Genomic DNA, 13,296 nt, shown 5'->3' with positions numbered 1-13,296 from the left:
AAACTAAAAACAATTTGAAAGCAAATAAACAACTAATTGCAGATAATTAAAGAGGTAAAATGTGAGAGATCAGAGAATTCCAGGAATGTGCGTTCACACTTATGGTTATACAAATTCCGACTATAGTACCCTAGCACTAGGGCTGACAATTTTTGGCACGGCATGAACCCGCACGAAATTCATGGGTATGTGTCAAGGCTTATTGGGTTCGTGTCGTGTTCGTGATACACGTTAAGAAATAATATTAATATATTATAATATTATTTTTTTTATATTTATTTTAAAATTTTAAATTAAATTTTTAAATTTAATATAAGAAATAATATTTATATATTATTATTTTATTATTTATATACTATAATATTATTATTATAGTGTCGTTATTGTGTCGTGTTGATCCGAAGTGGTTCATGTCATTAATGGATTCGTGTCGTGTTCGTGTCTGAGGGTAGTGGGTGGTGTTCGTGTTCGTGTTTGGAGTTTTCTTAACGGGCCGTGTTCGTGTTTGTTGTTATTGTGTCAACACGATAACGACACAACACGCACGATTTGCCCCCTACCTAGCACAGTTTATACTTCGATTCATAGAACGAGTCACGTAAGTTTTGTCCATGCGGTGCAAGCGTAGATTATTAACACTAGGGTTGTCAATCCTAGATCTGTAACTCCTAAAAGCTCCTAAGACCCTTGAAAAGTCCTCACTCTCAATTAACAGTGCCGTTTTAAGGGAAGCTAATTGTAGTGTCTACTAAGTGGATCTAAGTCGCCAACCTCCTCTCACGATTATGTAGCAAGTTATATTAAATCATCACCGAATGTGTCACTCAAACGTGAAGTATTATAGAACAACTTAGGGAAGAAATGAAGTAAAAACAGAACTGATATTAAATAAAAAACGAAATTGTATAACCAAAGTCGTTACTAACACATCACTAGAATCCTATGAATTTAGTTACACATAATTGAATAAACTAAAAACATAGATTGTAGGGAAAACAAAGTGAACATAAGAACTAAAGTAATAAAACCCAAATGTTGAATCCTTGTAGCCTTGATCTTCTTCTCTTGATTCCTTCTTCAACCTCTTGCACAATGAAGAACTCTCAAATTTATGCTCTAGAATTAAATGGCAAAAAGAAGATACTTAATGAAGAGGTTTGAGGGGGTATTTATAGAGGAAAAATCGAGCAGCAACAATTAAGGTTAAAGGTGGCTAAGTTTGGTAAATCACGGGGAGAAAGTAGGTCAATTCCGTGCGTCGCATTTTTGCAGCAGGCTGCTGCACCTTGGCCAGCGGTCGCTGCATGTTGATCCGTAGCCTCGGAAACTCTTGGAGCGGTCGTTGGGCGTCTTCTTCGTTTCAACATAACTTTCTCTGGAGCGGACCGCTACTGGCTCAGCGGGTAATTGGGTCCCAGCGGCTGCTGTATGGTCTGCAGCGGACCACTGGGCGTCTCGAATGCTCCATATTTTCAACTTCGTCTTTTTGCTGTCTTTTTAGGTTCAAATATGCACATTTCTCACAAAACACGTGAAAAAATACCAAAATATGCAAAATATGGACATGAATTGTGGTTTTGACATTAAAAATGGACCAAATAAAGGCCTTAAAATAGTACAAAATCCGAGCGTAACAGTGAAGACGGTTGATAAGTAGACAACTCTTGTAACTGATTCTTAAATTCTTGAAACTCTAATGAAGACGGTTGATAAGTAGAAATAAAAATAAATGCAGTGCTCAATAGAGAAATATGTCTCCTGATAAGGTGAAAATCCAGATAAATATGCACTTCCAATAAATCAAAAAGCCGATATAGATAATATAAGAAAACCTGGAACAATATATTGATTACCGTAAAATACTCACTCGATCCCATCTCGATGATTATATTACCATTTCTTTTACTTGACAAGCTACCTTGGTTCGATGAAGTGAAAACCAATCTATACCCATGATAATATCAAAACTTGTGTATTAACAAGAGAATCAATATCCACTGGCAGCTCAATCGAATTAGCTCGCAACATCTCTCTAGAAAATCATGTATATTGAAATAATGTTAGCTCATAATCAACAAACATAGTTCCTTGATTAAAGACAAAACCTTCGGTGCTTCTTATCAATACACTTCTTTACATATACTTAGCATTGAGTTCTCTAGAAAAATCGTCTGAACTGAATACCAAAGATTGTATCATAGCTTGTGGGACTGTTTCCGCCAAGAGTAAGTATTGCTTCAAAGAAGAGATACCCTATAATCAAAATCTTCTTCTGACATACAACTCATCTGATTGAACACCGGTTCTATCACTTTTAACTATATCACAGTCTCGGTCAAATTAGTCCCAAAATCAACAACTTCTACTTTTCCGAGCTCTTTAAATTTTCTACCTCTTTACCTCATCATGGGTCAATGTACCAAAAATCCCAATATGATGCAGCATGTATATGAGATGTTTCTACAATTAATTGATGATGCAGGGCGACTGACAATCCTCAGTGACACATGTTTATGATAATTGAAATGTAAATGAAACTTATAACCAAAATGCATCATACGATATGCACGAATGCTATGTCCCAGCAGGATTCTATCCCCGCTCTGATACCACTTAAACTGTCACACATCAACCCTTATAACGTATGCACTTACTATAAATAAATTCAAAATTTAAAATAAATAATCCACGTGTCAACTACATAAAATCCACATATTATATCAGGTACATATTTCAAAATATTCTAAACTGTAGTGGGACCCTCTCACCATTCTATATAACACACATTTATCTACATGCAAAAATGATGAGGAAGAGAAGTTGCCAAAATGGGTCAGCCGCCGACCCTGATAACATGTGGAGTTCTTACGACCCATGTCAACGAATAATTTCACTGATATCTTATTCCTGAAAAATTATAGTGGTTTATATGAGCCACAACTCAGTGTATATAAACCTTACCTTTAATTTCACACACAAATATCAAACACATTCTTTCACGAATATATATCACCAGAAGTAATAAATATCATAAACAATTTAATATTCATATGCATTGTATACGACCTGCAGGTCCCTTTTAATTATTTGACCTTTCCACGAAGGCCCCTCTTTGCATTTTTGACCTTCCATGAATGCCCCTCTTTGATTTGACCTTTCCACGAAGTCCCCTCTTTGCATTTTTGACCTTCCACGAAGGCCCCACTTTGATTATTTACACATTCATGTACTCCATAAAAAACTATTTTTTGTACAAGATTTTTTAGTAAAAACTATTTTTTATACAAGATTTTAAACTATTTTAAAAACAATTTTTTATACAAGATTTTAATCTAAAAATATTTACACATTTATGAAGTAATAAAAATTGATGTGTGTGAAGTTAATTTAAAACGTGAATCAGTAAAAAAAACGTGGATTAAAGATCAGTAAAACATGTGACTTAAAATCAATTATCTGACGTGATAAAGTATACTAGTCCATCCGTCGTCCACGATTAATTGTCATTCTTTTCTATTTCTGTCCGTCCTTCAATAAATGTCATACATCATTTTCACCATAAATAGTTAGTATGTACTCCCTCCGTTCCATAGTAATGGAGGCAAAACTTTTCAGCACGGAGATTAAGAAAAATTGTGTTAGGTGAGTTAAGTAAAGAGAAAATAAAGTGGAAAATGATAAAGGTAGAGAGATGAAGATAGAAAAAAGTAAGAGAGAGTAAAGTAGGTGTGGAAAAATGTGTTGACTTTTACTAAAAAGGGAAATGACTCTATTACTATGGAACGGATGAAAATAAAAAAACGCCCCTATTATTATGGAACAGAGATAGTACTACATTCCAGTAACTAACTCAACTCACATTTTATATAAAATCAATATAAAAAAATGGATTATATATTTTACTGACTTTTTCAATAACTTTTCTTTTTATCTTTCTTGAAATTCGTATCCGGTCACAGAGTTGAGAATGAACTTAATGCTAAAGACTTATTTTCATTCTTTGACTGTAATGATCATTAATTAGAGGCAATCAAATTGTGAGAAGATAACAAAATGATAAACTATGAGAAAATCTGCAAAACGACATGACTGCAGACAAATAAATTGATTGCGTATTCCCATGGATAGTACCATTCAAATCAAACGGATTACGACGGCTTTCTTTAAAATTGGATTATTAAAGAAAAGTAAATAGTGGTCCCATCCCATTTGGCGCGCTGTAATCAGATTCCTCCCTCTTCTTCTTCTTCCTATTCCTCTACGAGCAGTTGGTTGGTACCTGCCTACGAATCTACGCAGGATGCGTTCCTCACCAACTCCATTTCCAGTTTCTTCTCTCCACTCTTCTTCTATTCACGCGCTTTCTCTCGCCGTCACGAATTTGAATATCCTTTACCAAATCTGTTTCTTTACGCCTTTCACTTTTTTTGACTCTTCGTCGTATAATTGTTCCTTAGGTAACGTATTACTCCTACTTAATTCCATAACCATTCCAGGTTTTGCTTTCCTCTCTGCGCTGTGGTTAATTTTGAACCGATTTTCGCCGAATTACGCTTCCAGGTTGATGCTGGAATCGGTCGTTATGACTCAGGAACTCAGGCGATCGTTTCGTAGAATTTTTGTTAAAACGTGAGTACTATTATTTTGTGATTGAGCGTGATGATGTCGTTCCGATTAATAAACAGATATATTCTTTTCTTTGTGATACTCATCTTTATTTCTGGAAGCAGAAACATGCATATTCATTATAATATGATGTGCCTATTTGTACAATGTAAAATTAGTCTATGCATAAGGTGACTGAAGATATGTGCCTATTTACATTACTTGAACTTTGTAAATATATTCGCATACTAGTACCTTTATCAATAATCACACAAAATATGCTCCGATTCCAACTTTGGGCTGAGGATTTCCAGGAATGTGAAGGGATTGAATATTGAATAATCATTTGCACTACATGCTTTCTCCTTATCGTGTCTTTCTTATTGTTGTTCAGTGAAGAAGCTGTGGTTGGTAATTCCGAAGCAGTAGAAATTTTGAAGGATTATTACATTCCAGATTACATACTTCTTCCTGATTTAGAAATCGAACAACAAGCTTGTGTTCCTGAATGTCCTCTGATCGTATTCATCAACACAAAAAGTGGGGGGCAGTTGGGAGGTGAACTTTTACTAACATGCTGTAGTCTTCTTAACAAAAATCAGGTTTGTTTCTAGTTTTTGACTGCTCAGGAATGAACTAGGGGGTGAGTCTCAAGTTTTTCTTGAGGACATTTTAGCTTAGTTTTACTGGTATTCAGGTGTTTGATCTTGGGGAAAAGGCACCTGATAAGATGCTCCACCAGCTTTATTTCAATTTGGAGAAGCACAAGCAAAACGGGGATAGATTTTCTGCTGAGATTCAAACAAGATTACGTATCATAGTAAGTTGAATAATGTATTGATGAGCGTACTTATGAAAATAGAGTTTCTGTTGAGTTGTACCAAAGATAATGACATAATAGTTGACTAAATCAAGAGATCTTAACAAGCTCACTTATTTTTTTACTTCTTTCAAAAAAGTCTTACCACAATAATGTACTCCTGCTAAATTCATTTGTTATTCCAGGTTGCTGGTGGTGATGGAACAGCTGGGTGGCTCCTCGGAGTGGTTTCTGATCTTAAGCTATCGCATCCACCTCCAATCGCTACCATGCCACTAGGGACAGGGAACAATCTCCCTTTTTCATTTGGTTGGGTGAGAATAGACCTTACCATGGCCTCTATTACAAAATGAATAACCTCATAAAAATATAAAATCCTTATAATTTCAGATGGAGAACGTGTCATGTATGTGCAAATCATCTTATGCACTTGGTGCATGACTCTATTGCTTAACCTTTTGTCTATATCTTTTAGTAGACATCTTTCATTTGTTTACCTGTCCAATAGCTTATGGCAGAAACTTGACCATGTATTTTGTTATGGCGGAATCTTAATATTATCAATTTTGATGCATGCATTTTAGTTTATTTTACTTGGTGAATATCCTTGTATCTCTGACTGACCCTCCTTCAAATTCTTTTGTATTAATTTCACTCTGCAATTACCTCATCTGCACATTTTCTACGTGAGCTGTGTATTTACATAGTCCATCCTGCTTATTTTCATGTTATCTGTAGCTTATACTTGCCTGTTGTTAAAACATCTTTGTCCTAAATCTGCTTCCTACCTTTTAAGGGGAAAAGAAATCCTGGAACAGACTGTCAATCTGTGAAGTTATTCTTTAAAAAAGTCAAAGGTGCTAAAGAGATGAAAATTGACAGGTAGATGCAGTTTCAGTGTCCAAGTTTTCCTTTTAAGATAATGCATGTTACCATATTTTGGTAATTTTAGCTGTTGGGTCAATATTAAATTTTATTCTCTATTCAAGAGACCCATTTCCTCTTATATTTTCTTTGTTTTGATGCAGCTGGCATATTCTAATGCGGATGAGAACTCCTAAAGATGGTTCATATGAGCCTCTTGCACCTCTTGACCTTCCGCACTCCTTGCATGCCTTCAAACGTGTATCCGCCACAGATGAAATGAATGAGGTACTGAGCTACTCGATGCTTTAAATAAATGAAAATAGAGCCCGTGTGTGTGTGTGTGAGAGAGAGAGAGAGTATTAATAATATGGGCTTCATCATTTCTCATCTTGTTTTATCACCTATTTATCTGTTTTTATGATGACATGATTAGTTGCAGGAATACTTAACTCTGAAGTGTACTAATCACAATGAGCATGTTTCAGGAAGGATACAATACATTCAGGGGGGGATTTTGGAATTATTTTAGCATGGGTAAGTTCTTGTTTGTTTCTGTTATTTTTCCTCCCTCTCTTGATGTTTGTAGTTATTAAGAGTCCCTTGGTGTATTTGAGATTCTTTTGAACTTTTGCAGCTTCCTAACCATATTTCTTCAGCAGTTAACTTCGTATTGCCTTTTTAATTTTAGTTTGTTCTTGGAAGTTTGGATAAATTATTTTAGGGATTTATGAAGGTATCATTTACTAGTTTGAATCGCTTAATTCTGTTTAACTTTCCTTTAATTCTCATTTCTGATAATATCATCGGTGTATGCGGAGGTTCAGTATTTGTTTCTAACCATGTTCCTTTTACCAAACTTAAAACTCACCACAGTATTTTTTTTCATAATGTGTTGAGTGCTATAGGCTGGAAGTATGAATGAGTTTGATATCATACAAAGTGAGGATCATATTATGATGGATGGAAACTAGATAAATTGATTAACGCAAACTAACTCAATTCATACTTGGAATGTCCATTCAGTATATACTGGAATCAACCATTTCATGCTTATATATTGAGAGTCACTCTTTGACGTGAAGTGGTGCTCTCTCAAGTCTCAAGAATTAACAACCAGCTCCTATGTATTCTGCTTTTCTAAATGCAGAATCTGCATTTTGTATTTGCAGTCTAGACACTGAGATCTATGGTTATGGTTTAAAGTACCAGGGCTTGATTTTGGCTTATTTTATGCTCCAAATATGGAGTATTTGGAGGGCTTTTGAATTTATTCCTAATTTTATTTTTCTGTGTGTGTGTTTTAAAATTCATATAAGTCATATGGTTAAACGAAACTATTTTACAGGCATGGATGCACAAGTTTCATATGCATTTCATTCAGCGAGAAAGCAGAATCCGGAAAAGTTTAAAAATCAATTAGTTAATCAGGTTCATATCTGTCTTCTATACTTGCTTCCCTGTTGCATGATCTAACGTAATGTGGCAACTTAGAATGCTAAATGGCTTATAGTATAATAGCCTGTCATACTGTAGCTGGTGCATTCTATCTCAAGACGCTCCTTTCCTTTATAAGTTAATTATAGTAGAACCTCTCAAACGCTAGCCTGAAATTTCCTGTATGCACATCTCGTTTAGATAACAGGGCTTTGGATAGAATGGATACATTTCCAATAAGAATATGTATTCTTGACTTTAGAAAGGTAAAATATGACATAGTGATGGAGATTAGTCAATCATAAAGGGGAATAAAGTTACGGATATTGTAGATGGTATATGGTAGAGCATGATTCTATATGAGTGAAAGTGAATAAGTAAGAATTGAACCAAAATGTGTTTCCCTTATGAGAAATGGCTGCACATGAGACCATGAATCAAGTGCTGGCTCTTCTCCTGAATCTTGTCAGTCTCACATTCTTGTATAAAACTTGCCAAACTAGACTGCTTGCTCTTATGGAAGAATTGCATATTCTGTTTGTAAATTTCTCCATCTTTCCTATTGTAGTAACAAAACCTAGCATTGTGATTCAGTTAATTAAGTGGCTCAAACAATGTTATTTAGCGCAAATCGGTGACTTTGTTTTCAATCATTAAATCAGGATGTTATTGTTAATTTAGAAAAGCATATATGGCTATTCTACTCTTACATCTTTGGCATATATTTCTGGTGAAAATTTATTATCTTTGTTTATTAAGATTATCATATTGTTGTTTAGTCTCATTATCATTGTTAATTTATGTAGACTACTTATGCAAAGCTTAGCTGTACGCAAGGATGGTTTTGTGCATCCCTGAAACATCCGTCTTCAAGGTTACATCACCAACTGTCGCTCCTATCTGATTTTTTTTTATCATTTGGTTCCCATTTCTACGGAGTCATGCTCTCCCAGGATTCTCAAACTTATATTTCTTTTTAGTGTATTCATGTTTTTTGGTTGACATCAAGCCCACATCCACAATGTCAGAATTGGGAAAGAAACAGATGCATTGATGAATGGGATGCTCCATAAAATTTGTAGTTTAAAAATATTTGTTTTTTCTTCTTCTCCAATTCCCATGAATCTTAATGCTCTGATCATTCCCTATACATCAGTTTTTTCTAGTGTGCCAATTTCCATCTGCATCATCTTTTCTGTGCTTGGATAATGTGTTGTTTCTTTTTCTTCCAAAGTTTTAATATAGTGAGGATAATAATCCTGTTTGTTTATTTACAGAAATATAGCTCAGTTGGCAAAGGTTAAAATCATGAAAAAGCCAGGACAATGGATAAATCTTGACATACCACGGAGGTAATTCTTATAGAGTTATATTGTTTTGTTTCCTCATTTAATATTATGTTTCTTCTGACCTGGGATTGCTATTTGTAATTTTGCATACAGCATCAGATCCATTGTTTGCCTTAACTTGCCTAGTTTCTCAGGAGGTCTTAATCCTTGGGGAAGACCTTGTAAGCAGAAGCTTCATTCGGTTAGTATTATTTGATTTGATCCCACAACCATATTCCAAATAATGTGCTGACTTAATCTCCCCTGTAACCCAAAGAGAGACTTAACTCCACCCTACGTGGATGATGGATTCTTCGAAGTGGTTGGATTTCGAGATGCTTGGCATGGACTTGTATTGTATGCTCCGAATGGTCATGGGACTCGCCTAGCGCAAGTAAGTGATAGTATTTCTCAAACTTTAATCAATCCATCTTGATTTGGAAACTCCATATGATATTTTTGAGTTAATTAAGAGTTGCTTATGTTTGTGTATAGGCAAACAGAATCCGTTTCGAGTTTGAAAAGGGTGCTGCTGATCATGCGTACATGAGGATCGACGGGGAGCCATGGAAGCAGCCCCTCCCACAGGATGATGACACTGTCATGATTGAGATTTCACACTTCGGGCAAGTTAGCATTCTTGCCAACAGACACTGCCTCTCAAGAAGTATTACAGCACCATATTCGACAAACAGCTCCTTTCACGATGGATGCAGCACTGAGTACGAGGAGGAGGAAGAGCGAAAGAAGTTAGGTGCAGCCAATACTTTTAGATTGCCAGATGACTTTGACATTGCAAGTCTTAGTTGAAAATCTTAGATTACTTGTAGATGACTTTAGACATATAGCAGCTAACTGTAGTACAGCTCTCTACTTAGTTTTGTGTATATTGTACAGATGCATCTCTCTTATCTACTTCAGATTTACCGACACCAACATTCTTTTTATTGGCGTGCTAATTTCAGAGACACGCAGTCGCAGAGATGAAGTTGAAGAAGAAAGTAGTTGGTGATAATGGAATTGATATAATATCATAGTATATACTGTACAAATTAAGTAGGGAGTGTATACATAAACTAATCAATTGGGGGCCCAACAACTCAAGTACATAACAGTTCTAAGAGACTCCTCCGATTGAATCAATTGCTTCTTTGTGGTCTTCATCGCCGCCGCCGGAGATAGTTTGTTACTCTGAGAAGAATAAGATCTGAGATTGGCTTTGGCGCGCTGCTGAATAAGCCGGAAAGCATAATTCCATCTACAGAAGCCCTGATCTTTCAGCGCCTCCACTGCTCCCACGCTCGCTGCTACTAACCAAGCTTTGCTTGTAGAGCTCATTTTTTATCAGTAGAGATGAAATAAATTCGAGTTTGAGTGAAGTTTTTTATGTAGTTGAAGGAGTGGGAGTATCTGTATTTAACTATTTATATTTATACTTCTTACTCCATAGTGAGGAAAAGATGGAAATTCAGTTTTTAGGAGTAGTTTCAACGGGCAAGCCCCTGTTTTAGAAAATACTATAGGCCATGAATTTAACAGCTGTGTGTGTGTTTTTGTTTTTTGCATCTAGTTGATGGTTTTTCTAAAACCAGTGGTGTGACGTGGCAATAAACAACTAAATGACCTGGCAATGAAAACTAGGGGCTATTTGACTACCGGGCAGTGCCGGTTAAACGCTATATATATATATTCACAATCTTAGCTTTCAACACCATCAAAACAAATCTACACGCATCTCAATAACTCAAAATCAAAGAGTAGAAGAATGAGTTCTACAAGGTTAGTAGCGGCAAGCATTGGGGCAGTGGAGGCGCTGAAGGATCAGGGATTCTGCCGATGGAATTACGCATTCAGGCTTCTTCAGCAGCAAGCCAACTCCAATCTCAGATCTTACATTAACAAGCCCACCAGAGTCTCGGCCCAACAACGTGAAAAGTTGAAGCAATCGGAGGAGTCTCTAAGAACAGTCATGTATTTGAGTTCTTGGGCTCCCAATTAGTCATAGTCATACAATTCATCTTCATTCTTCACCAATTTTGTATATACAACACAGATATTATGTGGAGTACTTCATGTTTCTCAAATTTATATAAAAAATTGGAAATTTACTCTCCATATGCTACTTATCCTTTTATTTATCATCTTTCGTAATTGTGTCGCCAACAAAAACATCTATTTTAACTTCACCGTCTTCATATTATTTTATCCACTAATCACACAGTAGATTCATAGCTAAATTTTTCAGAAGATTGTTTTAAGGAAAAGGATGATAAGTAGTACTTTATATTTTTTTCATTTTTTATAAATAAAGGAAGACAACCTAGCAACAATCCAAGCAATGCGCTAGCCCAACAAATATAAAATGACAAATATGAAATTAAATTGGAAAAAAAGTTGGAGAAAGTTCCAACATACTCCAATAAAATAAAATTAAAATAAAACTTCTACGAGTGGTGTAAATAAAATGAAATGCAACGAGCCGTAAATATAGAGTTTGTTAGTATGTCTTGAATCTATATTGTTTGCCGCTAACCAAATGGTACACAAAGTTTGTGAACCACGTAAATTTGTGTCTCTTCGTTTCAGTTTATTTCGATCACTCAATTACTCTATTCCGTCAAAACAGGGTTGAAATAATAAATTAAAATAAAGGGTATCTCGTCCACGCCCTAGCTCCCAGGCATTTCTCTCTCCTCCTCTCGGCTGGTCGCTCGCAATAGCGCCCTATCCGAACGCCTAGCCGCACGCCGGTGGCTAGGGCACTATTGTGGATGCTCTAAGTGGAGAGAATATTGTATGAGAGAGGAAAAAATATGAGAGAAGAGAGAATAAAGTAAGAGAAATAAAAGTGGTGTTTTTTTTACCACAAAAGAAAATCTATCACTTATGGTGGATTGTCCGAAATGAAAAATTGACCACTTATAGTGAGACAGGGGGAGTATATTCATGTAAAAGAGATTTTTTTTAAGAAATGACAAATTTTATAGGACAAACTAAAAAGAAAATATGAAACCCAAGGGTATGGAGCGAGTGACATGGGACTCGTCCATCCTTAACCAAATAGTTAGGGATTTGATCCCTGCTTTTGAGTATGAAGCAGCTTTAAATCCAATCCTATGATCAACTGTCTCATCCCATTGAGATGCCTATAAATCAGCACCGTGAATAATCACTGGACCCATTGGTAGATATCCTTGATAATTATCAAAAAAGAAAAAAAATACTGCGAATAACCACCGGATATGCTATAAACTAATTACCAAAAAGAAAAATTATATACATATAACAATTATTTTGGGAGACAGAATTAGTAAATTATACTCTTAACTCCATTTTAAACCTACAACAAGTAAACAAAAACCAAGTGTATGTTCGGATATGGGAATTTTCCCCAATCTAGATGCGGGGCACATGGAAATAATAAATGTTTGAAACTGGGGGCTTTTCGTTAGCACCGCGGAAACCGCCCATGTATCCTTCCATTATGAATATCTTGTGCTATACCCAATGCGGTCCATGTTGGGGCAGGCAATTTTAACTCCATGTCTAAGAGCATCCGCAATGGTCGGCTAGCGACCGGCTAGCCGATTCATCGCGCTAGCCGATCGGCTAGCCGAACCATTGCAATCGGCGAGCAGATCGGCGTGGGCAATGGCTGATCGCTTGTCAAATGGCCGGGTGTCAAGCGCTGGCCGATCGGCTTAGCCGCCATTGTGGCAAATGCCGATCGGCCAGCGCTATTTTTTAATTTTTTTTTAATTCTTTTTTTAATTCTTTTTTAATTTTTTTTTTAATTTTTTTTTTTTTTTATTCTTTTTTTATTTTTGAAAAACTATATAAACATGATTTTCTCTATCTCTAAATTTCTGTACAAGAGCAACATCTAGCGATGGACAACAACAACTAGCCCAATACAAAATTAAGACCTAAAACAAAAACTAGCCCCCGTTCGGCTAGCGGCAAACTATAACGGATTCAAGGCATACTAACATTTTTTTATGTATTTTTTTAATAAATTAGTGAGGAGTAGAGTGGGGCGGTGGCTCGTGTGTGGAAGCCCGGATTTTTTTTTATTATGCAATTTTTTTTATTTTTAGTTAATGTATTTTTTTTTAAAAATAAAATTAATGAATTTTCCCGTATATGCCTCGTAAATTTAATTCGGTAATTTAATCGTGATTTTAATTCCGTAAATGTAGTATATTTTGAATTATTTTTATTACGGTCTGGCCTATGGCCCTA

At 35.7% G+C, this 13,296-nt stretch overlaps 3 protein-coding genes across 5 annotated transcripts; 2 read left to right on the top strand and 1 right to left on the bottom strand.

The window, feature by feature from the left end:
- Positions 1–4,210: 4,210 nt before the first annotated feature.
- LOC125196011 (diacylglycerol kinase 1-like) lies at positions 4,211–10,001 on the top strand. Of its 3 annotated transcripts, none has more exons than XM_048094351.1 (14): positions 4,220–4,327; positions 4,497–4,629; positions 5,000–5,207; positions 5,303–5,425; positions 5,611–5,739; positions 6,222–6,307; positions 6,454–6,577; positions 6,778–6,826; positions 7,638–7,720; positions 8,533–8,600; positions 9,004–9,078; positions 9,169–9,256; positions 9,332–9,448; positions 9,550–10,001. In XM_048094351.1, exons 2-14 carry the CDS (start codon positions 4,565–4,567, stop codon positions 9,862–9,864), a joined length of 1,530 nt encoding a protein of 509 aa, XP_047950308.1. In that variant the 5' UTR covers positions 4,220–4,327; positions 4,497–4,564; the 3' UTR covers positions 9,865–10,001. The 3 variants fall into 3 exon arrangements, with proteins under 3 accessions (XP_047950306.1, XP_047950308.1, XP_047950307.1); XM_048094350.1 differs by having other exon boundaries at positions 4,317–4,457; positions 4,561–4,629; XM_048094349.1 differs by having other exon boundaries at positions 4,211–4,629.
- Positions 10,002–10,043: 42 nt separating this feature from the next.
- LOC125196012 lies at positions 10,044–10,557 on the bottom strand. The gene has a single exon (XM_048094352.1). The coding sequence runs from the start codon at positions 10,390–10,392 to the stop codon at positions 10,135–10,137; it is 258 nt and encodes an 85-aa protein (XP_047950309.1). The 5' UTR covers positions 10,393–10,557; the 3' UTR covers positions 10,044–10,134.
- A 192-nt stretch (positions 10,558–10,749) lies between these two features.
- Positions 10,750–11,169, top strand: LOC125196013. Its single transcript, XM_048094354.1, has one exon. The coding sequence runs from the start codon at positions 10,820–10,822 to the stop codon at positions 11,051–11,053; it is 234 nt and encodes a 77-aa protein (XP_047950311.1). The 5' UTR covers positions 10,750–10,819; the 3' UTR covers positions 11,054–11,169.
- Positions 11,170–13,296: the final 2,127 nt, after the last annotated feature.

This window comes from Salvia hispanica, chromosome 6 (genome assembly GCF_023119035.1).
Source record: "Salvia hispanica cultivar TCC Black 2014 chromosome 6, UniMelb_Shisp_WGS_1.0, whole genome shotgun sequence".
NCBI lineage: Eukaryota > Viridiplantae > Streptophyta > Magnoliopsida > Lamiales > Lamiaceae > Salvia > Salvia hispanica.
Note: the sequence above shows the minus strand (reverse complement) of the source record. Positions and strands in the feature narration are given on the sequence as shown.

What these genes read in the sequence shown, in the direction of transcription:
- LOC125196011 (XM_048094349.1), top strand. Translation starts at nt 4,301, where the DNA reads ATGCGTTCCTCACCAACTCCATTTCCAGTTTCTTCTCTCCACTCTTCT. An exon ending in GTAAGCAGAAGCTTCATTCG is followed by an intron (nt 9,257 to 9,331) that starts GTTAGTATTATT and finishes TGTAACCCAAAG; the next exon opens with AGAGACTTAACTCCACCCTA. An exon ending in ATGGGACTCGCCTAGCGCAA is followed by an intron (nt 9,449 to 9,549) that starts GTAAGTGATAGT and finishes GTTTGTGTATAG; the next exon opens with GCAAACAGAATCCGTTTCGA.
- LOC125196012 (XM_048094352.1), bottom strand. Translation starts at nt 10,392, where the DNA reads ATGAGCTCTACAAGCAAAGCTTGGTTAGTAGCAGCGAGCGTGGGAGCA.
- LOC125196013 (XM_048094354.1), top strand. Translation starts at nt 10,820, where the DNA reads ATGAGTTCTACAAGGTTAGTAGCGGCAAGCATTGGGGCAGTGGAGGCG.